The 27,948-nt window shown below is 53.9% G+C and overlaps 1 protein-coding gene across 7 annotated transcripts; it reads right to left on the bottom strand.

The window, feature by feature from the left end:
• On the bottom strand, window positions 1-27,006 carry PSEN2 (presenilin 2). Of its 7 annotated transcripts, XM_057557289.1 has the most exons (14): window positions 26,928-27,001; window positions 25,905-26,027; window positions 21,880-21,964; window positions 21,273-21,308; window positions 16,982-17,142; window positions 14,718-14,932; window positions 13,323-13,464; window positions 10,716-10,783; window positions 9,797-10,017; window positions 8,660-8,758; window positions 6,058-6,141; window positions 5,581-5,682; window positions 2,014-2,132; window positions 1-720 (listed from the first exon to the last, which is right to left on the bottom strand). In XM_057557289.1, the coding sequence occupies exons 5-14, from the start codon at window positions 17,120-17,122 to the stop codon at window positions 565-567; spliced, it is 1,347 nt and encodes a 448-aa protein (XP_057413272.1). In that variant the 5' UTR covers window positions 17,123-17,142; window positions 21,273-21,308; window positions 21,880-21,964; window positions 25,905-26,027; window positions 26,928-27,001; the 3' UTR covers window positions 1-564. The 7 variants fall into 7 exon arrangements, 6 of the variants coding, with proteins under 6 accessions (XP_057413272.1, XP_057413267.1, XP_007167255.1 ...); XM_057557284.1 differs by lacking the exon at window positions 25,905-26,027 and having other exon boundaries at window positions 26,928-26,971; XM_007167193.3 differs by lacking the exon at window positions 26,928-27,001 and having other exon boundaries at window positions 25,905-26,674.
• Between the last annotated feature and the right edge of the window lie 942 nt (window positions 27,007-27,948).

The raw sequence follows: 27,948 nt of genomic DNA, 5'->3' as shown, positions 1-27,948 counted from the left end.
ACAGGATTCGTCTATTTATTGATATTAAGACACTTCCCAGCAGTAACTGCTGTAACAAGGACTCTAAAGGTAATAAAATGATGACAACATCATAGATAAAGCGTTGGGAACATTCCTTGCAGAGAAAATTGGCTTTTCCTCTCTGGCCAGAGTGACCAGGCGCTACATGCCGTCCCGGGCGTGACCTCCCGGTCCTGAATATATGCGCCCAGTCATCCGGCTGGGCCCTCATAGGACTCCAGGCTGTGGGGCGAGGGCAGGGGCCTTCCCCAAGCCCCTCCCACGTCTCGGAACCTTCCGCAGCTCCTCTGGACCGATTTCCCGCGTCTCCTGTTGGCGAAGCAAGTGCTCACGAAGGGGTGAGCCACGGCCTGGTGACAAAACAGCCAGCACCAAAAAGTTGTCCTTCCTCTTCACAAAGTAAACACAACACTTTTTTATTCTCTTTTTTTTTTTTAAGGAAAGAAAAGTCTCAAAAATATATGGCACTAGAGTGTAAAACTGTACAACTGCATCCAGCTACCATTTCTTCCAGCTTCCAGGCCACGGTGCCCAGGCTTCCCCTCAGATGTAGAGCTGATGGGAGGCCAGGGTGTCCATGAAAGGCCGTACCAGGTTGTCCGTGGAGAAGTAGAAGATCAGCCCGAACGTGATGGAGATGGGGAGGGCAGGCAACGCTTTCTTGAACACGGCGAGCAGCAGGAGGGTCAGACACAAACCCTGCAGGACACAAAGGTGAGGGGGTTGGTGGTGACCACGGGCGTGGACGGGGGACGGGGAGCAGTCAGTGATGGTACGGTCCCCGGGTTCAGGAGCCCTGGACACCCCGTCGTCTTCCCCGGTCCTCTCAACAGCTCTGTGAGGTGCCTGAGGGCAGGAGTTCTCACCCCGTAGCAACGCCCTGCACATGGACGGCTGAACCAGAAAGCAGGCCTCCTGACCCCTAGAACGGGGCTGCCACTACCAGACTACCTCCCCTGGCTGGCTGCTGTAGGGACGTGTGGCCTGATGGTGGGAAGCTTCCCCCAAGGGGACGTATATTTATACAAGAAGAGGACGGGCTGGACTGAAAGCCAGCAATGTTCTCAGCAGCTGACGCCAAGGGAACCAAGATGCCATGTGACCCCCCCGCCCCGGGAAGCAGGCACAGTGGCTGCCCATCCTGTTCCCACCCCAGCCAATGCAGGCAGTGGTCCAGGGTGGGGACAGGGAACCAGAGTGCCTGCCCTATCCCTGGGGGGAGCAGGAATTCAGGGCAGACGATCCGGAAGTGCAGGAGCCTGGGAGTTCACTACCCCATCCCTGACGCACACTGGGCAAACACAAAATGTCCAAAGAACCGGAGCCTCAGCCCTAACGTGCCACGTGCCACCCGGGGTTCACCAGGCAGAACACCGAGTATGCACCGTTCAGAGCCTCCACCTCTCCAATCGCCATAAGACGCTTCCCCACCATGTGTATCTGGCCATGTTAAGTGACATACAGGTCTCCAAATTTCACTGCTGGGGTTCAAAGTGATGGGCCCCCGTCTCAAGTCCCAGGAGATCCCATGGGGATTCACAACCCCATGGTGCCTGGGTGGCACGGAGGGAAAACACACAGCCCTGGCTTCAGAGACTCAAGTTCAAATCATAGCTCGGCCCTCACAGCTTTGTGCCCACGGGCCAGGCCCTCAACCTGTTCCGTCTTCTGTAAATCTCAGGTCACCATCCCCGCCTCACAGGTGCCGTGAGACAAATGCACGGAGCTAGCCAAGACCTCGGCACCCGGCGCACAAGCTCAGTAATGTCAGAGCCCCTGGTCGCTCCTCCCCTGTGCTGTGCCTGCGTCTGTTGATGACCAGAACCTCCTGTAAACCTCGGTCTCATCTTGAGGATCTTCTTGGCAACCCTGCCCAGCCCCTCCAAGGGATGACAGCACCTGAAAATTCTCCTGGGTTCCTGGGCCCCCCACCAGACCCTCAGGGATCCCATTGCCCAGGGCTGGGCGGGGAGCATCCCCCAGCCCACTCACGATGAGGATGGCCACAAAGCAGGCCAGCGTGGTGTTCCAGTCCCCACTGCCCGTGGCTGCCGCCTTGCCCACCAGCACGCTGTAGAAGATGAAGTCTCCGAGGCCGAGCTTCACGCCCCCTGTGTGGTAGAGACAGAGGGAACCCATAGGTCTCGGAAGCCCCAGGAGGAAGCGGCAGAGACGGCTGACCCCAGCCAAACAGCCCAGGTTCTCTGCCCAGCCCAGGGGCCAGAGTCCTGAGGAACGCAGAGGGCAGATGGGGTAGTGTCACTGCCCAGCTCACCTCACCTGGACTCTGGGACAAGGACTGGCTGCCTTGGATAAACAGCAGCCAGCGGGAGAAAGGGGGAACCTGTAGCCTGAGTGACTTGCATTCTGGGCTGTGCAAAGCCAGCATTTCTGATAACCAAGTGCCAAGCACCAGTTTTACTCGAGTTAAGACAAGAGCGAATAAAATGCATTGTCCGGGGCTGATGGGAGGCTACCCAACTGGGCGCTCAGTTTGAATTATAAATGCTTTTTAGGAAACTTAATTTCACTACTTTCAAGAACGTGTACAATACCTGAGGTTCTCTGGAGACTCATGCCCCTCAAAAATAGGTAAATGTACACTGCAAATCAACTAAACTTCAATTAAAAAAATAAGTAAACATAATTTGTAACTAGTGTATCCACTACTGATAAGGAAACAAGAGCTTCTAGAATGCTTTCATTTGTTTCCTTTAGTACAACCGCCCTGTATGCTTGTTTATAGGATAATTTTATTCATCACAGACAATAAAAATGTTTACGAAACAGACTTGAATTGAGGAGGTCTGCATCAAGGAAACATGCTCTGCCCCATCTGGCCCCCTCGCCTCCCTTCTGGGCTCCAAGCAAGAGGCACCTCACCTTGGTCTGTCCCATCCTCCACGCCCCCTCTTCTCTGACTTCAGCTTCCTCACTTTGGCTCCTGCCTCGGCACAGAGCAAACACTCCAGTTTTGTCACCTTAAACAGCGGTGACTTCTCTTGCCGTGCTCTCTCTCGCCGCTACCCCCACTCCTGCTTCCCTGCTCTCTCCCCTCCCTTCTCTCTTCTTTTTCAATCAGTTCTTTCTCAAAGGAACTGCGCTCACCTCCCAGGCACTTCAGAGATCTGTGGCGGCAGGTCCCACATCCCCCAGCCAATGTGCTCTGGCCAGGCCACCGCCCAGCCCCCGTGGACACCCTCACGCTACCTGTCTGTCTCAGCGCCCTGTCCCCTGGCTGGCTACTCCCCGGGGTCCTCCACAAGCGCCCTTCCCTTCATCCCGTAAACGTCACCCACGCTGTCCCCCTCGCTCTCCATTCCGACCCTACACCTTCCCTGGGTACCTTCTGGGGACCCACAGTTCTGACAACATGTATATCCTGGTGACTCCCACTCGGGCCTCCAACCCCGACCTTCCTGAGCATCCCTCCCCTTCGTGTGTCTGTGGCGTCTCCATCTGATGTCCTGCAGAGCCTCCCACCTCCCCCCGTCACCCTCCACGCCTCCCTGCCCGTCCCTTGCCCAGCCAAGTCCTGCCAGTGCGTGCCAGGTATGTGGTGGTACCAGCTCCTCTCAGCCTGCTGCCTGAGCTGGGCCCTCATGGCTCTTCCCGCACCTGGTCCCCCAGCAGTCTGTGTTCCCTGCTGCTGCCCGGGATCTGTCTGGGATGCCGCTCTGCTCACTTCAAGTCCCTGCAACAAACCACTCACGGCTCCCCACAGCCTGCAGGATGAAGTTCGAGCTCCCGTGGGCGCTGCTCACCTTTAAAGGCCTGGCCCCCAGCTGCCTGGGCCACCCAACCGCCCCGAGCTCCCTGAAGGCCTCCTCCTCTCTCATCTGAGCCTTTGCCAGTGCTGCTGTGTAACAAAGAATCTAACTGGCCTTTGTCCCCGGTTCCAGGAGGGAGACCAAATCCTTGGAATTTCCCCAGTAACAGGAGTGTCTTTGTTATTCAGGAGCCCCTTGGATCATTTATGCAAATGAGAGGATCAGGATGGCGCTGGTCACCAGAAAGACCACGGGGTTATGAGATAAGGGGGTTGGGACTCTGGGCCAGACCAACCTCTAGGGAGAAGAGGGAGCCTGGAGATGAAGTCCAGTCCCACGAGCAATGTGGCTCTTCATTTGGCTGGTCCTGATTTGTACCCTTTGTACTAAAACTGTAATTGTAAGTTTAGTACTTTCCTGAGTTCTGTGAGTCGTTCTAGCAAATTTTCCAACCTGGGGGGGTTGTCGGAACCCCCCGATTTGTAGCCAGTCGGTCAGAAGTGCGGGTGGCCTGGAGACCCCCAGGACTTGTGGCTGGCGTGTGAAGGGAGGGTGGCCTTGTGGACTGTGCCCCGGTGGGATCCGTGCTGACTCCAGGGCTCAGTGCCAGGCCTGGGCTGCAGCCTGGCAGCCTGTCTGTGGGGTGACTGCCAACTTGTCCTTCCAGGCCCACCTCGGCATTATCTTCTTCCCCATGTCTGCCCTGAGTACTTTATACCTCACCTCCCCCCGCCTGGGCTGCTCCCACGGGAACTTCTCAAGGGCAGAGGCTGCTTTAACCCTACAGCACCTCCCTGTTCCCATGTGCCACCTGGCACATAGTAGGTGGTCCATAAATGTGTGCTGATGGAATGGCTATTTTAATCCCCTTGGGAACACAAGCATATGTTAGAACGTCTCTGGGTGCGTCTTCAAGACGGCCTTCCACACCAGCTCCTCCTGCTCCCCGACACCCGGGGCTCTGCCTGGGGGAGTCTCCACCCCAGCTCCACAGCCCACTGTCAGTCCCCTCACGGAGCCGCACTGCTGGCGCCGACCTGCCCAGCCACTGGGACACCCTCCGGCCACGCAGGCGCACTCTCCGCCGGCCACAGGCCTGCCCTTCTCCCTCATGGCCCTCCTCCCACGCAGCTCGAAACCGCCCCCCCCCCCCCCGCCACGGGACACAGACCAGCATCCCCGTTTTGATCCAGAAGGCCCCTCAAGTCCCTGCCTGCCTCCCTGCCCCATCTCTGCACTCGGGTCTCAGCGTCCTGCCTTCACTTGCTCTAACTCACCGTGCCGTCTGCCTCAGGGTCTCTGCTCCCAAGGTCCCCTCAGCTGGAAACGCACCCCCGCTGTGTGTCCCCCTCTCCGAGTTCCAGTGGCTCAGCCTCTGGAGCTCAGCTCAGAAGTTACTTCCTCAGGCGACTTCCTCTGACCCCTTGAAACAGGTCAAGAGCCCCGTCAGTGCTCCCCATCACCCCGTGTTCTCCTTCACGGTCCTCCCGGCTCCGGGGAGGGCAGTCAGTGCCCATGCCCGCGTGGCTGCGTCCCCCAGAGCCGCGTCCGTACGACCGCCCCCCAGCGCACAGTGGGCACGCAGCTGGTACTCAGCCAACGTCTGTCACACGCGAGGTGCAGCCTGGGCGTAGAAGTCCCTGCGGCCTGCCAACAAGGCTGCGCCTTTGCAGGCTCCTCGACTTTGCGAAGCCACCTCTGATGTGAAAGGGGCTCCTCCCCTCACGCCCTCCTCCCCTGACCTCAGGGAGCCCCACCCGGGCCCACGCAGGCCATCTGGACACCTTACTTTCCTCCTCCTCCTCCAGCTCCTCCCCCGGGTAGCCAGGCAGGGGGGGCTCAAAGACTTCAGGGTACGAGGGCTCCCCCAAACTGTCATACGAGTCCTCTTCTGGGTGTCCGGCGTCGTGTGAGCAGAGAGCAAGGGAGAGAGACGACAGCCCGTCAGAGGGTCCTCTGAGCTCAGGGCTCCCCTGCCCTCACCATCCCCCTACCCACCCCCCCACCACACCCAGCCCGACCCAAAGAGGATTCTCCAGTCCACACAGCAAGGGAAGGGAAGGGAAGGGAAGGGAGAGGAACGGGGCCGAGGCAGAGGAGCGCGGTCCCACCGCACTCGATCCCCAGGGCGTGCGTGTCCGGGGGGCTGGTCTTCCCACCTGTCCCCCTGGTCCTCATGCCTCCCAAAGAGGCCAGGCCAGGCTGAGCTGGATGTGGTGAAAAGCCACCCCCGATGATAAGAGGCTGTCAGCCCCCTGATACTCACCCATCTCTGGGTCGTAGGGGAGCTGAAGGGCTCCCTGAGAGGAGGGGTCCAACTTGGCCATGCCCACTGTCCACACCATGGCGGCTGGGGAGGGAGAAAAGGGTCAGGCCTCAGGCAGTACTACCTGTGGCTGCCCCCAGGGCCTGGGAGGCAGGCGGGCCAGCCTGTGTCCCCAGAAAGCCTGCACGGGACCCTCAGTTCCTGTGGGTATTTGCTTATGCCCCACTGCTAGGGGGCTGCTGGGGGTCCAGACTCACTGACCAGGTGTGGGCAGACGATGCTTCTTCCCGTCTTTTCCTGCCTCCTCACAAACACAATGATAATGTTATTAGTGAACAAGTTTGGTGAACTAATTATGTTCTTGTTTTATTGTGGTAAAAAAACATGTAACATGAAATATGTCATCTTAACCATCTTTAAGGGTACAGTTTAATAGTGTTAAGTATATTCACACTGCTGTGAAAGAGATCTCCAGAACTTTTTTTGTCTTGCAGAACTGAAATGTTGTACCCACTCCCCATCCCCCAGCCCCTGGCAAGCACCATTTCACTTTCTGTTTCTATGATTTTGACTACCTAAGATACCTCGTATAAGTGGACTCATACAGTATTTATCTTTCTGTGACTGGATTATTTCACTTAGCACAATGTCCTCAAGGTTCATCCATGTTGGAGCACGTGTCAGAATCTCCTTCCTTTTTCAGGCTGAATAATAATCCATTCTATGTATATACCACATTTTGTTTATCTGTTCATCCATCCACAGACACCTGAGTTGCTTGCATCTCTTGGATATTGTGAATAGTGCTGCTATGAACATGGGTGCACAAAAATCTGTTCAAGATCCTGCTTTCAATCCTCTTGGGTCTATGTCCAGAAGCAGGACTGCTGGATCCTGTGGTACTAACATGTTCTCTCTCTCTGGCCTAGAAACTCTCTCCTGAATTCTTATCCCATCTCTCGAACTCTCTATCTGAACATCCAGTGAGCATCTCAAACTCAACAAGCCCTAAATGCTCTCAACAACTGCCCTCCGACCCGCCCACCAGCCTTCTCCTTCTCAGTAAGCAGCAACTCCATCCTTTTTGTCGCTCAGGCCCAAAAAACTGACAGTAACCTTGACTCTCTTTCTTACAACCTGCACCCCAACCATCAGAAAATCTCGCCAATTCTGCCTCCAAAATGTCTGCAGAGTCCAAGCACATCTCAACGCCTCTACTGCTGCCCTGGGGCCAAACACCAACATCTCTCTCCCGGATTATTATTCAGCCTCCAAACCTGGCTCCTGCTTCCACTCTTGTCCCTGATACAACCTTCGCGGTCCTGTTAAAACGTAGTCAGGTCAGTCCACAACCTCCCAGTGGCATCACATCTCACTCAGCAATAGAAGCCACGTCCCCACCATGGCCTAACAGGACCTGACCTCCCCCGCTCCCCGCTGGCTCCCTCTGCCTGGCCTCGGGCGCTCCGAGCACACCAGGCCCACGCCCATCTCAGGGCCTTTGCACGTGCCGCTGTTCCTCCTGCCTGGAGTTCTGTCACCAGATATTCCTAAGGCAGGTCTCTGGTCAAATGTCACCTCTGACACAGGGCCCCCTTGACCACCTTCTGTAAAACAGCACCCCTCACTACCCTGGAGTCCTTCACGCACCCCCGCTTTATCTTTCTATGGAGCTCTCACCTCCTGACTTCTGTTGGCCTGTTGAGTCCCTGTCTGCCTCCCCTCCTAGAATATAAGCTCCGTCAGAGCACAGCGATGGTGAGCGGAAGTCTGACACGGCTCAGTCTTTCCATACACGGTCTCTGCTCATTTTTTAGGCTGTGCCTGGAATGTGCTTTCTCACCCTGGGGCCAGGCCGCCAAGGGCTCTCCACAACGAGCTCGGTTCTTCATTTGTATAGAGTGCCAACTCTAGCCATTCATAGACTTTCCCAGTGCGCCCTGCAGACAACTGAGCCCCAGAAATTCAGGCTCTCTACGTGAATAACAGAGGGGAGGGCATGAAAACCACAGCGCCGTGAGCTCCCTGAGGCCTGGGACCTTGTGGATCTTGTTTCCATGGCAACCCCACTGCCCAGCACAGCGCCCACCACAAAGTATGAATTTGATGCATGTCTGTTGATGCCTTTATAAGTACAAATCCCCGAGTGCACTGGCCCCGAGGCCAGCAGCAACCCCGAGGGCATTCCTTTCAGAGACTTCACTTCAACCAGCCACGAAGCTGTTGAGGCAGCCCAGGGAAAGGCAGGCGCACCCTCCCCCGCCAGACCCCCACCCTGAAGAGTCCCTCTCCAAAGTCCCTTATCAGGGGCCTGGAGGGCTGAGGCGGTGGCCTTGGGCTCATGGGAACGCGGCCTGTAGCCACCACATGCCACTGGAGCTAGGTGGGAGGAAGCTGCGGGGCAGGACCACATCCCCTGGTGCCCTCTTCCTGCTGTGACTTTCCAAGTTTCTTCCTGTCTAAGACCAAGACACAGCCCACCTTCGTCTCGGAAGGTGGAGCCCTCCTGGGGTCACCGAGGCTGCCTCGTCTCCTTTCGTCAAGGAAAGGGTTAACTATCTCCTCGTCACCTCTGAAAGCCATGGATGTATCATATACTCACATGAATATATCAGGGCAGGAAATATGGGCTCGTTTCTCTCCTGGGCAGTTTCTACCAGCATCCTCAGCGGCCCTTTGGGGCACAGCACAGCCACGAGATCTGGGAAAGCAAAGACGCCCTTGGCATGTTAAGAAACATGTTTACTCCCAAGCGGTCCCCAGAGAGGAACCAGCCCTCTAACACCAGGCGTCAGAGCGAGTGTGTCCCAGAGCCCCAGGACGAGGCTCTCAGACCACGCCCTGCTGCTCCAGCAATCCCACCCCCGGGTTTCAGCCACGATCCCTAGAGCCTGCATTGGCTGGAGCCCACAGAGGGGTCTGAGCGGGGTCTAAACAGGCTAGCTGCAAACAGGGAACTGCTGTGTGCCTCAGAGACCAGAGAATGGGCTTGAAGTCCCACTTCTCTGAGCCCCAAATTCCTTATCCTAACAACGTAAGAAGCAGTACTGGTGATGGTTATCACACTAATACAGTCGGCTCTCCATATCTCTGGGTTCCGTATCCATGGATTCAACCAGCTGTGGATCAAACATATTCAGAAAAATATCCCAGAAAGTTCCAAAAATCAAAACTTGTATTTGCTGCACATCTGCAGCTATTTACATATTGTTTATGTTGTATTATGCATTTAAGTAACCTAGAGATGATTTAAAGTATTTGAGAAGATGTGCGTAGGTTATATGCGAACACTACACCATTTTATGTAAGGGACTTGAGCATCCTCAGATTTTGGTATCTGAGGGGGTTCTGGTACCAGTCCCCCGAGGATACCGAGGGACGACTGTACTAACTGAAGAGCAGCTAACATTTTGGGTGCTCGTCATTTATCGGTACTGTGCCCAATATCTCAGGGTTGTTCTGAGGAACAAATGACTTCCAGTGTGCAAAGTGCTTAACGGTGTGAGTGCTCAGTAAACATCTGCTGTTATTAGTAACCATATCAACAGTCATGATTCCACAGGACCCCATTTGTTATTTTACAAAGGCGAACTTTCTAGAAAGGGGACCATCCAGGCCTCCCCGGGCGGGGGTGGGGGGAGGGGGGACTTCTCAACACCCATCACCCTTGTCCAGCAGTGAGGACTCAGCCCTGGACGTCGCTCCATGGCCCACCCCTGCAAGCTCATGGCCCACCTACCATACACAGAGATGGCGCCCAGGATGACCCACGCAGACCACTCCGGGAGGTACTTGATGAACACCAAGGCCATGAGCGCGCTGATCATGATGAGATAGGCCTGCTGCAGCACCAAGGGGCCCTTCCAGTGGATGCACACCATGCCCACCGCCCCGAAGTTCCAGACGGTCAGGAACAGGGTGGGGTAGTCCATGGCCACATTGTAGGTCTTGAGCACTTCCCTGCGGGACCACAGTCAAGGCTGTGAGCTGGGAAACTCAGTGGAGATGTCAGACCCTGACACAGTTCAACACCCTTCCATCATTAAGTCCCAGCCTGGGTTCTTCCAAACTCTGGCTTCATTTGCTGACATCTCCTTCCCTGTTTCCATGAGCCCTACATGTAACCACTTGAAAAATTTATGAAACGGTGGGAAGTACCCCAACGTCTCATCCTTGGGCTGGTTCCCGTAAACGTGAGCCGGCACGACCTGGAAGACCCTCTGCCTGTGGAAAAGGTCCTTGGAAAAGTGTTCTCTCCTGTCCCTCCAGTTTCTTTGGGCCCCTGGGTCAGGCTGATGTCCCAAATCCAGGGCAAGAGAGATCCCTTTCCCCATAAACTAGGAGGCAGCCAGGCCCAGCCCGAAGGTCAGAATGTAAATTTTGAGGGGTTTCTGCCCCTGAATCCACCCCCCGCTGGGGTTCACAGAGAACCTCCTCTGTGATGGCTCTGCGTTATTTGCTTAAAATCAGGAACCAGAAGGAGACGTGTGGCCCAACTCGCAGCTCCACTCCCGTGTCGAGGAGGCCGGGCTCCTGGAGCAGCAACGTGGGGAAGGTGTGGAGACCAAGGGGCGCCCTTCCCTCCCAGGTCCTTCAGGCCCACCCGTACCACAGGGGAGGGCTCCTGAAGGACCCTGTTGCCCACCGCTGCCACTCACCCAAGGTAGATGTAGGTGAAGAGGAACAGCAGCATCAGGGAGGACACAATCAGCCAGCCGTGGATGAACTAGGCGGAAACAGGCAGCATGACCGCAGGCCCCGGTCCTCGGGACTGATGCCCAGGCCTGGAAACCCTTCTTCCTTAGGCTCCTTCCTCCCTGACTATGGTGGAAGGCGGCCATTGTACAGATAAGGAGGGCACAGAAATTCAAGGAGTTCTCTCCAGGTAACCCAGCAAGCATACGAAGGAGCTGGAGCTCCTTCAGGTCTAAACACCTAGCACTCTACTCGTTCACTTGGAAAGGACACGCCAGGCACATTCCACGCTCTGGAGATAAAGCTGGCAAGGTGTCTGCCCCCAGGGGCTGCAACCCGGTGTGAGGGCAGTGGGACAACAAACAGACAGACACATGTTAGCATGAAGTGATAAGGGCTACGGAAAAAACCTTGGCTGGGTAAAGTGACAGGAGACCCACTGGGGTGCTACTTTATTAGACAGAGTGGTCAGGGAAGACTCTTGAGGTAGCCTGTTTAGAAGAGTCAGCCCGGGGAGTCACTGCCCACCTGAGGGCCTATAGACAGGTCTTCAGAAAGACACGTTCCTCCTCCCCTGGCCAAATAAGGGAGGGTGAAGGGTGAGGGTGGGGCTGATGCTAGACCAGTCCTTTAGCCAGCCGCCAGCGGCGTGGTGGTCACCGCTACCAGCCTCCCTGGAGGACAGACCCATCAGTCACCAGCTCAGGCCGCTGGGGACCTCAGCAGCCACCTGGTCTGTCTGCCATGCCGTGCGCACCACCCAAAGGGGAAGGGGCCGCTTCCGGAACGTGCTGACCCCCCTCATCCCCCCTGGGCCTGCCCAGTCCACCGTCATCTCCTGCCCGCGTCATGGAGTAAATCTTACTGAACGGAGGGTCGAGCTGCCTCTTAACAGTCCCTGGGAGTGGTCGCGTGACACCTGCTGACCAGAGCAGTGCCAGCTTTTCACCGGCCGCGCTCCTTCTAGCTTGTCCTTACGCGTGCCCTATCCTCTCCTCCAAACACAAAGCCCTCTACCCTGCTTCCTGCCATCCACGGCCATCCCTGCCCCAGTTACGAACTCTGCCTTGTTTATACAGGTAGCTGTTTATCGAGAAGCTCCGGCTCTCGGACACTCCCCTCCCACCGCTCACCCCCACGGTCACCCCCAGATGGGACGGGGCTCGTCCCTCTAGACGGAGCCTCCCCATCTGTCCCTACCTGCTCCACAGACGGCGGCAGCCTAATATCAAGTGCCGCGCACGCCTGCGTGTGAACGGTTTTAAATCAGGTGATGTCTAGCTCAACTTCCCTTCAGTCCTCAGGGCTTCAAAGCCTTCCTTGGGAGAAAAGCCTGAAACCCGTGCCTAAAAGCTTACGGATTTCTATGGATGATTTGGGCCACGTGGGACTCAACTGCCCTGTTCCTCCCTGGGACTGCCCCGCAGTGCAGGGGGCCCACCCGAACGTCTCCCAGTGTTGGAAGACCTCGGCACAGCAGCTGTACATCTCCGGCCGAAAGGGAAATGGGAAAATAAAAATAAACTTGGAGGGGAAGTATCGGGTGAAAGGAGCCCAAAATAGAACATCTCATTTCTTCGGAAGGAGAAGCAAACTAAAATTAACTTCTGAATGTGAGAAATAACCCTATGAACACTGCAAAGAGGAACTCAAGTAAGTGGGATTATGTGTAAGTTCAAAGGACAGGAGTATTAGGTAATCCATGGGGGGGCAGAGGTGGGGTGGGAAAGAGTACAGGCAAACCTCAGCGAGGTTGGGGTTGGGTTCCGGACCACAAGAAAGAGAGTACGCAAGAAAGTGAGTCACAAATTTTTTGGTCTCCCACCGCACGTAAAAGTTAACGTCTATACTATACTGTAGTCTATTAAGTGTGCAATATATAGCATTAGCATTATGCTAATTAGTATTAGCAATAGCATTATGTCTAAAAAAATTTTAAAACAGCATTAATTAAAAAATAATACTGGGGCTTCCCTGGTGGCGCAGTGGTTGAGAATCTGCCTGCTAATGCAGGGGACACGGGTTCGAGCCCTGGTCTGGGAAGATCCCACATGCCACGGAGCAGCTGGGCCCGTGCGCCACAACTACTGAGCCTGCGCGTCTGGAGCCTGTGCCCCGCGACGGGAGGGGCCGCGATAGTGAAAGGCCCGCGCACCGCGATGAAGAGTGGCCCCCGCTTGCCGCAACTAGAGAAAGCCCTCGCACAGAAACGAAGACCCAACATAGCCAAAAATAAATAAATAAATAAATAAATAAATAAAAAAGAAAAATAACAAGTGACAAGTGTTGGCAAAGATTTGGAAATAAAAAAATAAAATAAAATAATACTGTTGCAAAAATGGCACCAACAGACTTGCTCAATGCAGGGTTGCCACAAACCTCCAATTTGTAAAAAACGCAGTGTCTGTGAAGCCCAATAAAACGAGGTATGCCTGCACCAAAAATCAGGGTCTATTTTACAGAAAAAAAATGAACTCTGTTAAAAAAAAAAAAAAAGAGCCAGGGTTGCTGCCAAAGAGGCACTGAGGCGTGGCAGGCAGGAGGAGGAGAGCAGGCGGACCAGCGCTCACCTTGTAGCAGCGGTACTTGTAGAGCACGACCAGGAAGATGGTCATGACGACAATGACGCTGATCATGATGAGGGTGTTGAGCACGGAGTTGAGGAGGCGCTGGCCCACCGAAGGTGTGTCCTCGGTGAAAGGTGTGTAGATGCTGAGGGAGGGGCAAGGGCTAGGTCTCTGTGCCCTGCCTGCTTACACGCCTCACCCCGAGGGAGCCTGGACCTGGGGGGCAGGTGCCCTGGGCACCCCTGCCCCTCAGCACCGTGCTCTGGGTGCCCTGGCGAGCGCTGCCCGCCATCCCCATGAGCTGCCCTGCCTTCCCATCTCCTGGCTCCTGACTTTGGCCTATGACTGAGCCGATGTAGCCGCACGGAAGGGCCTGGCTGGCCTCACCAAGGCCTCCCCTGGCCCCCACACCAACTCAACCCTCCCCTGGAAGTGCTTCTCCCTGCTGACCCCAATCCCCAGCTCTGGTCCAGGGAGACCCACCAGTTCCCTACATCCACTTCCTTATCGGCCCCATCCAGCCTAGGATGCCTCCGCCCCCCCTGCTTCCCCTACCCACACCCAGCGTAACCCAGGAGCTGCACAGGCAGCTAATGAACTCAGAAGGCAATTCATTGATCCCTCGCTCTGGACGTAGGGAAACAAACTGCCTGCGAAGTTCTCAGGGTCTCTTAACGTTTTTCACCTGAGCTGCTCTGAGGCCCCAACAGACTACAAGCTTCCTGAGGGCAAGGGCTTCTTTCTCTACTCTTTTCATTAAAAAAACCATAAACAAAATTTAACAAAAACTCCCTAAAAAAAAAAAAAAAAGATGTTTAGAGAAGGTACTCCGCAGCAATTACCACAGGGAGGCTGGGGGAGTGAGCACAGAGAGCCCTCCCATTTTCCCAGGCCGCTGCTTCTGCCTGCGTTTTCTTCATTAAAATAAACAAAATCTCCCGTGCAAGGCTGGAAGTGAGCTAAGAAATCATCTGGTCCTCCTTGGTTTACATTCATGGGGATATGAATGAGAGGCCCAGAGAGAAAGCAACTTGCTCGTGGTCACGCAGTGACGGGAGAGCTTGCCTCCTGCAGTGAGACCCAGCGTGCTGGAGCGCTGCCTGGAGGGTGGCAGGTGTTCCTCTAAGCCCTTTACGTGGATTAACTCACTCGATTCTCCTGGTAACCTTGTTATCAAACCCATCATACAGATGAGGAAACTGAGGCCGAAAAAGGTTAGGAACGTGCCCAGGCAGGTCACACAGCCAGGAGGCAGTGGACGGACCAGGGTGTGGACTCAGGCAGCTCCTCGGCCCTGCTCTTCACTGCTGGCATGGGGCCACAGGTGCAGTGGCCAACACAGGCTGCACTCCCCTCCCCCAGCTCCCCCTCCCCCGCCCCGCCAAGCCCCCAACTCACAGCTGTCCATTCTTCTCCGTGTAGAAGCGCACGGACTTGATGGTGGCCACCACCACGATCATGCACAGCGTGACAGGCACAAATAGCATGATCACGTGCTTTGCCCCATATTTCAGGGTCAGCTCCTCCTCCAGGCCTGGTGGCCGCCCGGGGACCCCACTGCAGGCGTAGCGGTCAGGGTCCTCCTCATGGTCCTCCTCGCTCTCCTGGCCTCTCTGTGGGAAACCACGCTGTGAGGGCCACGGAATGCCCTCCCCCGAGGCCTTAGCGACATAGCGCATGGGTGTTTTGGAACCGGAAACGAGAAGTTTCAATGTTGCTTTCCAGATGTAAGAGCCAGTCTATGGGCTGTAGTTTAGATGTGGGAGTGGTGGAATTGCAGGACATTTGAAAAGTTTACGAGGACAACGAGAGATTTAAGTTGGCGCTGACCACCACAGATGCAGGAAGGGAGGCCGCTTTGTTGTGGAAGAGGACGGTCCGTTTAGCTGTGGAAGAGGACGGTCTGCAGAATGGGTCTGGAGCATGTCTAAAGATCCGTCCCCTCCCTCAGTATAGGGACTCAGGATGCCACTCAGTTCTGTTCACATGGCCACACTAATTTGGCAGGCCAGGTGATAGGAGGAGGGCAGAAATTAAACACTGTTGGTTGAAAAATCACAAACTAGAATGGTCAGCACACGTGGGGACTCTCTCTGATTGTGAATAAGACACTGGGAATTTGCAGAGGAAGAAATTACTTTGAACTTTTTGCACCCCGTCCCGCCCCCCAAAGCAAGCATGCAAGATTTGCAGCTCTGAAGCAAAGGGGCTAACTGGGCATCAAGCATCTGGGAGGATCTGGGTTACGTATAAATGAGGAGGCAGCGAAGGAGGACAGGACGCCTGCCAGGCGCTGGCACACACTGATCTGCAAGGATTTGTTTTGGAATTGTGGCAATTCAGGATCATTAGCTGCTTTGTTAATTACATTAACAGCCAAGACAAAGCAAAATGAAACAAAAATCAAAAGTGGCTGTTCTTTGGTATCAGTTCTTTGCAGAGAGAATTCCATCTATATATTCATCTGAGAAAGAAAGGAAAACTGTTAATGAACAGCAACTGAAATAGCTGAAATGCACAAGAACTCCAGGAGATAAAAGACAAAGCAACTAGCAAGAAACGGGCTAAGGAGTAGCTGTGCAGTGGCCTTGAGCTGGTGAGATCTCTCTCAGAGCCCAGAGGAGGATAGGAGAAGTGAGCTCAAGTTTCAGCAAAGGGAAATAAGGCTGGCTGGAAGAAAAAATTACTATAATGGGCAAAACGAAGAATGGAATTTAGGCAAATTCAGATGTTGTTTTACCCTGATGAGAAGGGAGGTGGCTTGGCTAGATGACTCTCCCAAGTATATCCTCCACTTCACACTGTTGCAATCTCCTGCCCTGCGGGCTGCAGAGCTAAAATCGCAGTGCAGCCCACCCCTCCTGCTATGGGCTGAATGTTTGTGTCCCCCAAATTCACATGCTGAAGCCTAACTCCCAATGTGATGGTGTTAAAAGGTACGGCCTTTGGGAGATGATTAGGTCACGAGGGGGGGAGCCCTCACGAATGGGATTCGTGCCTTATAAAAGGGGCCCTAGAGAGCTCCCTCACCCCTTTTGCCAGGTGAGGACACAGAGAGAAGACAGCTGCCTATGAACCAGGAAGTGGGCCCTCACCAGACATCAGATCTGCCGGCACCTTGATCTTGACTTCCCAGGCCCCCAGAACAGTGAGAAATAAATTTCGGTCGTTTGTAAGCCACCCAGTCTATGGTATTTTTGTGATAGCAGCCTGAATGAACTAAAACACATCCCCAGCTCAAAAGTCAAACATGAATCAGGTAACCTCTTGGTGACCATGTCTGGCCATCTACCAAAAAGGTTCCTCTAGCAGTTTCCTCCTACCATCCTTTCATCTCTGCGCTGCCTGTCCTGGCATCCAAACTCACTCTCAGGTTCCTGTGGAAACAGTAACCTGCACTAGGAAGGTAAACCTAAGGGGCAGGGCCAGGATGGAGAGAATCACTTAGTCCACTGCAGAGTCGACCTGTAATAGGCTGTGTCTGTGCAGAGTCTACTCTCAAGCTCTCACAGACCTAGGATACACCATGGTGGGCCACCCGCCCTTTTGGCCAATTCTCACCTTTACTTTCCCCTCCCTCCCACATCAGGGAATGCCTGGTTTCTGGCCATTAGGACCCCAGGGACCTGTCCGGAGGCCTTGGACTGCTGGTGGGAACCTACCCACTGGGCGGCACCCTCTCCGTTCTCCAGGGCCTGCCTGCCTTCCTGGCAGGAGCGCGGCATGGGGCTCTCGGCTGACATCAGGGACGTCCGCTCGTCACACACTTCTTCCTCGCTGTCAGAGGCCATGAATGTGAGCATGACCCTACCTCCGAAAGTGCCTGGAAAAGGAGCACAGGGGACCTCGTTCCACTCTCCTGCGAGGCAAAGGCCGCGGAAGGTGAGAGGCGGCCTTAAGACCTGCACACAGGTCCTGCCCGCAATGACCACCCAAGACGCGCTTGTCAAAGGACTGCTATAAAGCAACAGTCCCCAGGAGCCACTAATGAGGCTGCAGCAACCTCGAGAGGGACTGGCTAGAGGAGATCCAGGCCACAGGGGGCAAAACCCCCAACTAGAAATGTCAGAGCCACTCCAAACTGTCAGCACACTCACTCATTCAATCAACAAACACCTGTTCAGCACCTATCGTGTGCCAACGACACTTTTGTCGTAAAAAATTAAAAACCAACCATCCAATGTGACAAATTATATAATCCAGGTGTTCACCAAGAGGTACAGAAGCACAAAGAAGGGACTAAAACGCAGAGATCAGGTGTGTTTTCTGGAGAAGATAACATCATTTGATGGAGACAGCTTTTCCCAGGTGGGAGGGAATGGCAGAGGGCGTGAAGAATGTTCCAGCCTGAGCCCAGCACTGCCGGGGTTGGGGTGGTGATGCTGTATGCTGTGGAGGTGTGAAGGGTCTCTGGTGCCGAGTTCAGGAGGTGTGCTTCATCCCCCAGGACAGAGGTGACAGATCGATCTCTGGTTAGAAATATCAGTCTGGCCACTGACTGAAAAAGGAGTAAAAACGAGGAAAGGTGACCTCCCTGGAGACAATTGTGGGAAGTGAAGAGGGCCTAAGGTGGCAAGAATAGATGGGAGTAAGGAGAGAGAATCCAGAAAGGGTAGGAGGTAGACAGACAGGACCAGATGTGGGGGACAAAACGGGACAGAGTCCAGGACTACGGCCAGACAGGGAGCAGGATGGGGGAGGCAGGAGAACAAGGTTTCAGAGGAAAGACTGTGAATTTGATCCAGGAATCTGCTGAATATAAATGGGTTAAAAGGGGGAAGATGCCTGGGAGGCAGCTGAGCGCCGGGGGTCTGAGGTGGAGGGGAGGGAGATGAGAGTCATGAGTTTAGAAGTGGCGGCCACGGGAGCAGCGAGCTGAGACCACGAGAGGCGAGTGTGTGTGTGTGTGTGTGTGTGTGTGTGTGTGCGCGCGCTGGGGAAGTACAGCTGAGCGTGGGACCCACAGGAAAAAACAAGGCTGAAGGGACCATACAGGAGGGAGCCTGTCCCCCGGGACTGCTGTGCCGCAGTGCTGTGGACAGGGCAGCAACACCGGGAAGCCGGGGCAGCCCGAAGCCCTACCAACATCCTGGGCAGGTCAGCTGGGCTAGCAGCAGGGCCAGCTCCCCCAGCACCTGCTTCCTGGGACCCTCGGGCAGCCTCACGCCACTCGGCACAGTCAGGTCTGCTCTCAGCTCAAAGTTCATCTCCACGTCAGCTGCCCCCAAGAATTTATGATTTTCAAGTGGAGCAGGCAGGTTCCTTCTACTGAGTCAGCCCCAGTTCTGTTCATCTTGGCAGGGTCGGAGGCTGCTGCTTTCTTTGAAGACAGTGCCCCAGGCCGTGGCCTGGATTATGCCCAGCTGGACTTCAACTCCATCCCCAAGTACAGGCCCACGGCAGAGCCTGACTCTGCTCACCCCACGGACTCGGGCCCTCACAGAAGGCTCCCCCGTGGCTCTCACGGGGATTTCAGAATGAACAAGCTAAGCTCCCCAGGGCTCAGCAGAGATAAGACAAGCACAGGAGTGACAGCAGTAGTGACATCAGTAGGAAGTAAACTACAGTAGCTGCCAGGAGGGGTGACGAGGGCGCTGTGCTACTGCAGTTATGACTAAGGCGGGGCGGGCGGGGGGAGTCTACCAGCTGCCGGGGGCAGATGTCTCAGATCTCCAGGAGAAAGAGCGACGTGAAACGGGCCTCGAAGGTTAGGAATATCGTGCCAGGCAGAGACTGAAGGAGGTGGGGCACCTGGAAGTAGCCTCGTAACTAGATGGTGGGATGGGTGACCGGATGGGGCCGATCCTGACAACAGCCAGCAGGCTGACGTGGCTGAAGCGTGGGGACCAGGGAGGCAGCGGTGGGAGGTGGGACCATCCCAGGGAGGGGCGTGGAGGCCTGACCGGGGAGGGGGAGCTGAAGCTAGCAGAGGAGGCCAGCCAGGGTTTTGGTGCTGAAGAGGGCTGTGACCAGAGTGCACTTTGTGGGAGCAGAGGGCCAGCTGAGCCCTCCTGCCTCTTCCCGGGAGCCCCCAGGACTAGTGTGGCCTAGGGCCCAGGAGGCGGATCTGCTCCTCAGTGCCCAGGCCTGGGACCAGCAGAGTCTACCTAAGAGCCCAATTTGAGGGGACACGGCTTTGCAGCCCCACAGGCTGTGAGACCTTGGGAAGTTCTTAGCTTCCTTCATCTGCAGTAACGGTAACGAAAGAAACTACTTAATGGAGACCCAGGAGGGAAAACTTCAAAGCGCTCCTCCTCTGCAAGGCGGGGCCCTGCCAGATAAATCCCAAACAGACACCTGCCTGGACCCAGGAGATCCCCTCGCTGCCCACTCTGGCAACGGTGAGTCCATCCTTACTCAAAAAGGGGTACCCGCACACAGAGCTGGCCGCCTTTCTTCAAGCTAAACCAGGACAGTCCAACTGGAGCAGTGCAGTGGCTCTTTCCATACTTTATTCTGTAGCACGTCAGATTTGTCTGGGGCGTGAATTAATAATTTAGTTACGATCTCACTCCTTCTATTCTTCCCACGCCTCTGGAGGGCCTGTGATTCGTCTTTACCGTGACTGGAGGGGCAGATCAGGAGTCCCTGCATCTGAACGGCAGGGCTGCACCCGCAGGGCAGAGGGCAAGCTCACCCTTCAGAACCACAACAGCCGCAGCATCCTGGCTGCCTCCTCCCCTAGTAGGGAAATGGGCAAACAAGGAGTGAAGATGCTTCTTGGAAGGAGAAAGGGAGCTATGGGGCGGGTGCGGGACAGAAAAGCACGGGACCCGGATCAAGTAAAGTCCTTCCAATTTCCATTTCTTCAGCCAGTCACCAGATCCCAGGAAAGCACTTCTGCCTCCCAAAGTCTGTGAAGGACGCACCCAGGGAGAGTGAGCTTAAAAAAGGACTGTATCCCTTCCATGTGGCATTGCTGTGCACAGAGGCAGGAAGTCAGAAAACTACAAAACATGCTTTTCCATCCACCACATGTAATTCATGGCCTCCTCACCAGAAAACAAATGCTCCCTGAGCAGATTCCTTCCCTCCTTGTGCTCTGCCCAGGACTCCCAGAAAACCAGGGCACAGAGGGGCTGCAGCAGGGAAGAGCTGGTCTTGGCTGTGGCTCTAATCACAGCCCTCTGGGCCTGGTGGTCATGAGCCCAGGTGGAGGTGCCTCTCGGAGCTCCTAGCACCTGAGGGCACAGCTTAGGACTTTCAGAAAGCTGTAAGATGCTTGAGATGCTCAAAGTGGTCCAAGCCACCTGAGGGGTGGTGACAGAACAGCTGCTGAGCGCTCACTATGCACTAAACACAACAGTCAGGTACTAGGTACTGCTATCCTCCTCCATTTCACAGATGAGGAAACAAGATTTAAAAAGTGATAGGTTCAAAGTCATCCTTGGACCTAGGTAGTCAGGTTCTGGGCTCTTAAATGCTACGCTAGGGTGCTTACTTAAAATGCAGATCCTAAGTTCCATCCTGGCCAAAGGTCCAGGGATCTGCATTTTGAGATGGTCCCTGGGCAATTCTTAGGCTGGTGTTAGACCTTCCCTGAAGCTGCTGCCGAGTAACCAGATGCCCCAGCCAGGGCCCAGGCTTGGTACTGGAAGTGCCCAGTTACAGTTCCCCTCCCTGTCGCAGGTGCGGGGCACCTCGCTCACCGACCTTGGCACACCTACTGCTCTGTACAACTTGCTCGCTGAATGGGGGCGTGAAAGAACGAACCGTCCTTTCTCCTGAATACCCTGTGCCCGGTCAGAAAGCCACTGGGGAGGCAGATGGGCAGGAGCTTTACAGACTAGGAGAGCCACAGGGGGAGAAGAGAGTGGTCTGGCTGAAAAAGTCCCCAAGCAATGCCCACCTCGAAGGAGGGTGTGGTAAAACTGGGGCTCAAGCGTCGCTGGTACAAACTGGACCAGCCTTTCTGAAGGCAGTAAAAATCGAGGGCTTTAAAAACATTCATACCTTTTGATCCTGAAATGCTACTTCTTGGAATTTGTCCTAAGAAAATAATAAAAGATTTACATAAAAACATGGTTGTTGCATTTATAATTTTTTTTTAAAAAGTGAAAATGACCAAGATGCCTGACTCTGTATGATAATACATCCATTTGATGGGGTCTAACATATGACTACTAAAGATCTCACTTCAAAGAATATTTACTAAAAAAAAAAAAAAAAAAAATATTTACTAACCTAAAAAAACAAGATGTTAAATCTAATAGATATAAAACTTGACATACATAATTATCTGAATTGTCTTAGAAAATGCATGTATATGAAGGATTGGCAAGAAATATTACAAAACATTAAAGGTGGTTATCTTTGGATAGTGAGATTGTGGGTGATACTTTATATTTTTCTGCATTTCTCAAAGCTTCTATAATAAACATGGATTGTGCCTGGCGTTTTTTGTAAAGCTATTAATTTTTTAAAGGGAAATAACACATATCAACATTTAGACAGATTTTCTTCCATCCCGCCTTCTCCCACATCCTCTCTCCCTGGACTGGGGGGGAACAGATGGACTCAGGAAGCCGCTTTTACACCTTCTCCTAACCCCTCCTATTACCTGGTTCCTGAAGGAGAACAGAGCAGCTGGGATGTACTCCTTTTGCTTCTAAGTTGGAATTGAAGACTGATGATACTCTGCAATCCTTGGAAGGAAAAATCACCACTCAAATGTATGCAGATAAACAACCTTCTTGCTAGATGTTTGTCCACATCAGAGCACCAGTGACGCCAAGAACTCCTGCGGGGAGGCTGACTCACAGGCAGGTGCTGGTGGGACTGGGTGACTCTCCTACTGCTGATGTCAAATCCTATCAACCACATAGCAACCGGCTCTCCGTTCTCTCTGACGGAGCAGCGGGAAAATGCAGAGAAACTAATGGGAGGAACAGGTGCCTAAGACTGCATTCTGGAAACCCTTCCCAGAACAAAGCACTGTGGCTGAAAGCTCCTTGGATTAGGATGTAAAATCAAACATCCAAAGAAGCCACTGCTCATCCCCCCCGCCCCCATTAATCAGCTGAATGGGATCCAAATGCTGAATGAGCCAAACCAAGGGAGTCTGACCCAGAGAATTTCCCCAACCTTGCTTATGTCAGCAGTTCCTGCAATTATTATAGAAACCCTGGTGACCCAATTTCCTCAACCTGATTTTCATTTCAGAAAAATGCAAAGGTTTTGACCTTAAAATTTAAGGCCAATGGACCTAAGTAGGAAATCGATTCCTACCTAAGTAGGAAATCGATCTTTAAATGCCATAGTAAACACTAGTGCCTCATGCAAAAAGATGGAAATTTCGGCTCCAAAAGAAAATTGGGAGTCACTGCACTTAAGACAAACAGGTGGTCAGCAGAGAAAGGCTTGGATCCGGGTACTTGTTTTCTTGTTTTCGCAGGCCTAACTGAACAGTGCCCCTCACTTTCTTTCATTATTGAAGGATAGTTGACTTCCAATATTACAGTAGTTTCAGGTGTACAACATAGTGACTTGATAGTTTTATAGATATTCCATATAACATTATTGTAAAATATTGGCTACATTCCCTGTGCTGTACATTACATTCTTGTATCATTTATTTTATACATAGTTGCTTGCACCCCTTAATCCCCTTCCCTTATTTTGCCCCTCCCCGTTTCCTTCTCCCCACTAGTAACCACTGGTTTATTCTGTTGGTCTGTTTCTGTTTTGTCACATTCGTTCATTTTATTTTTCAGTGCTCCCCTCAAAGAGGGTGGCATTGGTTTTAAATGGGCCTCTTTCTATGGTCACACGGCTACTTCACAGAGCTCCCATGACCCCTGGGGTGTTCCCTGCCTTCCCTCATACCAGGGAAGAATTTCCTGAGCTGAGGAAATTCCCTTAGAAATTCCCACAGCTTGCCTGCCTGTCTCCCCCGACCATGTACTGGCCCTGGCTGACCTTCATCCGCCTGTCCATCCACCCTGCCCATACTCTGATGCACATCACTTGCCAGATGGCTCTCCCCAGCACAGGGAGGTGGCCTCGGCCGGAGCCAGGGCCTGAGTCCCACAGGGAGGCCCTGAAGTGCCACTCCGCCCTCCCAAGTCACAGGCCCCAGGCGACCCTATGGGGCCTCCTGAAACCTTGACCCAGGCTCTAGATTTACCTCTGTCTGCCCTTTCCTACTCAGAAGTTCCCAGGAAACATTTTCTCTCATTTCCTGAAGGAGCCTGGAAAAGGGGCGGTTTGGAAGTGGCAGAGGGAAGCTGTGAAGGTAGCCACCATTGAGTAGGGCCCAGAAAAAATTGTGGGTTTTTTTTGTTTGTTTGTTTGTTTGTTTTAATGAGAAGCAGTAAGCCAGTGGTCAAAAGCTGAGCCTTAGAAACGGACAGAGTTCCAATCAGCTAGCTGACTGATGCAAACCACACGCTGCGACAAGTGGCCCGCACACTCGGGCCACTTCACATGGCCCCTGTCCCCTTCTGTAAAAAGCAGGATAGGCACACTTTGCAAGATTACTGTAAAAACTAGAGATAATGTGTAAAGTGTCTGGCACAAAGCTCAATAAACGGCAGTTATAATGAAGATGAAATAAAGGCAGGGGACTCAGTGAGAAAGGATAACAGAAGCCTGTTGACGGCCCTTTGGAAAGCTACGATCTGCTAAACCACCAGACACACGAGTTGAGCACCAAGGTCACGCCTCATCCAGGCCCTGGGTGTTTCCACTTTAGCCCCAGCCCAGGGCACGCTGGCAATGTGAACATTCTGTCAAACAAAAGGGCAAGTCCGTAGACTGATGTCAGAGCTGGCAAGGACCTTAAAGGCCATCCGGTCAGCACCCCATTTTCCATTTAGGGAAACTGAAGCCCAGAGGGACAAAAGGACAAAAGGTTAAGGGCCCATGACCAGAATCCACAGTTACAGCTCAGGTCTCCAAATTACCAACAAGGAGCTCTTCCCTGCTGCTCAAAGTACTTGTGAGGGTCACATACTCAGTGGCCCAGGGCCATAGTCACACAGGTAGCCTACAAAACACAGATGAGGTCAGGATATGTCTCAGCAGATACGGTACCGCAGAAAGTGAGCACCCTTTAATTTTTCTTCCCACTGCTCCAGAAGACTGTATTTTAGCAAAGACAAATGAGCAACCCATTCTCCCAGGCAACGAAGAAACTGGACAGAAATGATCTCCCTCCCTCACATCTGGTCCTCCCTGAGGATCAATTTGAAATTACTTTTCCCCAGACTGTAATAAGACAGCAGCCTCACCACCTCCAGGTCAAGAAGCCAACACTGACTACACAGGGCTTGAAGCCCCTGTCAGATCCAGCCAGCTCAAGGTGCGGAGAACCTCTCAGGCCCGGGCCAGGGGCAGTGCGGAGGGTGTGCCAGCCTCAGAGCCCCTGTATTCCACCCCCAGCCCCACCCCCAGCTGCTGCAGTCCAGGAACAGGTGGAAGTACGGGCAGAAACATTTGTTGTCTTGCCAGTCCCCAACTAAACAGTGTCTAAAAGTCAAATCAACAGCTGAAAAACAGCCAAACATGTCTTCAGTAGAAACACAATGTGACCTACACACACACTGCTTTGGTTTCTTTATAAAAAAAATTTTTTTTTTTTTTTTTTTTTTGCTTTGCCAGGTAGCTGCTAATGGAGACCACATAACAATGTCCTGGGCGGTAGTGCAGTGACATGGGTAGGGCGTGAGTGTGGGAAGCCTGCTGTGCAAAAACTCAAAAGATGAAGGAGACACAGCCAGCTGGGTTCAAATCCTGGTGCTCACAGTCACGGAAGCCACACAATAGGACAAGCCGCTTGTCTCCCTGAACCTCAGTTTCCCCTTCTGTAAAAGGGTAAAACTAAGAACGGCTTCAGTGTGACTGACGCTCTTAAGACAACTGTGACAACTACTGTACAAAATGGCTTTTTATTGTATATGACAAACATAAGTTATGTTATTGTCATTATTATCATCAGTGACTTAGAGAGAGACCAAGGTAGGTGGGAGCCTCTCATTTGGCAAAGCCCGGGGGTGCAGCGGGGCTGTGAGTAGCCACAGAGGAGCTGGGGGAGAGGGGTGACGGGCCCCCAGGCACATCTGAGCGGCAGCCCCTGGCCACGCTCTTCCTTGTCCTCCTCCTCCTCAAACAGACAGGCTCAGGGCATTCACCTCCCATGCATGCACATGTCAGACTCTAGACTTGGTGCACGGACACTTCAACACCAAACGATACAGAATTTTTCCTAAAAACCTGACACAACATCCATCCCACTCCACAGCAACATCCCACCAAGCCCCCCACCTCCAGCCTCTGCCCTGAATGCTCCCCCTCGCACACCCAGGGCACAAACCTGGATGGCCTGCCTGATGGGTGGCTGAAGCTGCAACTCTGAGCTGGAGACAGGACCCGAGGCCCTTTCACCAGCCGGGCTCAGAAAACACCGCTGCTAACACATTTCCCTGTCCCACACAGCCACATTCACACAGAGGGGAACCTGAGGCTCACACACCAGAAGCAGCTTATACGAAGCCTTTTAACTACTGCCAAAGGTCTTGGCTGAAGTCCTTGGAGACTCAGGTGTCTACAGAATGGGGTCTATGTAGAAGTCAGGGGCACCCATACCGGAAGCCGGGGTCTGTACCGATCAGTTACTCTCAGGACAGGCTGGCAACCCAAGCTGTCAATTTTGGGTCAAGTTGGCTCTGCAATCGTTCTGGATGGGATGGATCCTCTCAGGTTCTCCGTCTGTAAATGAGGATGCAGGTACTGCACCAATCCACAGTTCGTACCGTAAAAAGGGAATACTCATTAAGTCACAGACGGGGGCATTTCATCCAACTGTCAAAGGGCTGAGGTCTAGTCCCAGGGCTGGACAACAGAACTAGAGTCCAGGACAACGGGTTCTAAGCCTCGCTCTCATATATCCGACCTGCGTGACCTTGAACAAAGTCACTTTAGCTCTGTGGGCTGAGTTTCTTCACTGATAAAATTTGGGATGGGAACTAGCTTCTGTTTCGGGCTTCTTCAGCTTCAAAAGCTAGATTCTGCGAGTCTCCTCGTAGCTGTAAATGCCTGATAAAACGGCCAAATACCGCTGATAACGAAACTGGGGTCTCCAAGCCCGGACCTGAGGTCCTGTTCCTCACGTACGCGGGAAGACCTCCGCCTCCCCTCCAGCCCCCGCCAAGCAGTGCCCGGGCCGGGTGCCACAGGCCGGCAGGACTGGGCGCCCATTAGGTGCCAGCCAGGAGAAAGGAACACAATGCCGCGTCCGCACGCCTTCGAGACCCACGTGCACTGCTCCTTTAAATGCCCCGGCCCTTTAACAGCTCGCACAGCGCCCACCCCGGCGGGGGCTCCGGCGGCCGGGTGGACCGGGCCCTGCTGAAGGCCCAAGGCCTGGGGCCCCTCCCCGCGCTCCTTCCACTCCCCAGTTCCGGGCCGGCCCCCATAGCCGCTGTCCCGGCGCCCTCCCCTCCCCGGCCGCTGGGGCCGCAGCCCAGGAACCCGCCAAGGGGCCGCGACCGGCCGCCGCAAACGGCGTGCGGAGGGCAGGGCCCGGCAAGCGGGTTGCGGCTCCACCCCGTGCCCTTCGAGCCGCGGGAGACCGGGCCGCGACCCGCGCGCGCGTTCCAGCCCGCTCACCTGCTCCGCCGCGGCGCTCCGGCAGTGTTTACGCAGCTGGCAGAGCGCCCGCCGGACCCGGCGCCGGCGCAGACCCCGCCCCCGGCCCGCCCCGGCCCCGCCCCCGCCCCGTCGGCGACGCTACGCTCCCGGGTCCACGTCGGGGCCCCGACCGGAGGCGCGGCCCTGGAAAGGCAAGGGGCGCGAGAGGGGCCAGGCCTACCCCTCTGCGCCGCAGGGACCCCGGAATGGACCTGACGTTGGACTGAGCGCTGACCTTAGAGTGAGTGGAGGCTGGGCCTGTAATGTAAGAAGGCCTTGGCAGCAGCACCATAGGGCAGTAGCGCATTTGCTTCGTGGACAGTCTCCTGTCCTGTAGTTTTAGGTCCCCGCATTCCAACCCCCCCACCCCACCCCCGGGATTTACTCACAATAAGGGAGCACTAGTGGCCTGGGGTGAGCTAACATCTTGAGAGTTTTCCTGGTCTGTATTCTAGAGCTTCAAAACTACCAGGTAAAATTGAACAGGGATAAAATTGAACAGGGATGAAATTGCTACCCATGACCTGAGAATTGACCTGGAACGTTGTTTCCAGGATTTGGAGTCCAAGGGGTGAGTTGTCAATAATCTGATATTTCTGAGTGGCTTCACTTTAAAAAGGTGAAATTCACACAACTTAACCATTTTAAAGTGTGCAGTTCAATGGCATTTAATACTTAACGGTATGGTACAATCCCAGCCACCTCTATCTAATTCTGAAACATTTCCATCACTCCAAAATAAAATCTCCTACCCATTTAAACAGTTTCTTCACATCTCTTTCTCTCCTCAGTCCCTGGCGACCTATTTACCTCTTTTGGATATTTCATATAAATGGAATCATAACAATATGTGACCTTTTGTATCTGGCTTCTTTCAGTTAGCATAAATGTTTTCAAGGTTCATCCACATGGTGGCATGTATCAGCACTTCATTCCTTTTTTAATTTATTTTTTAATTTTTAAATTTTTTTTAATCAGCCATCAATTTTATACACGTCAA

The sequence above is a fragment of the Balaenoptera acutorostrata genome, chromosome 1 (assembly GCF_949987535.1).
Source record: "Balaenoptera acutorostrata chromosome 1, mBalAcu1.1, whole genome shotgun sequence".
Classification (NCBI taxonomy): domain Eukaryota; kingdom Metazoa; phylum Chordata; class Mammalia; order Artiodactyla; family Balaenopteridae; genus Balaenoptera; species Balaenoptera acutorostrata.
This window is presented reverse-complemented; position numbering and strand designations above follow the sequence as displayed.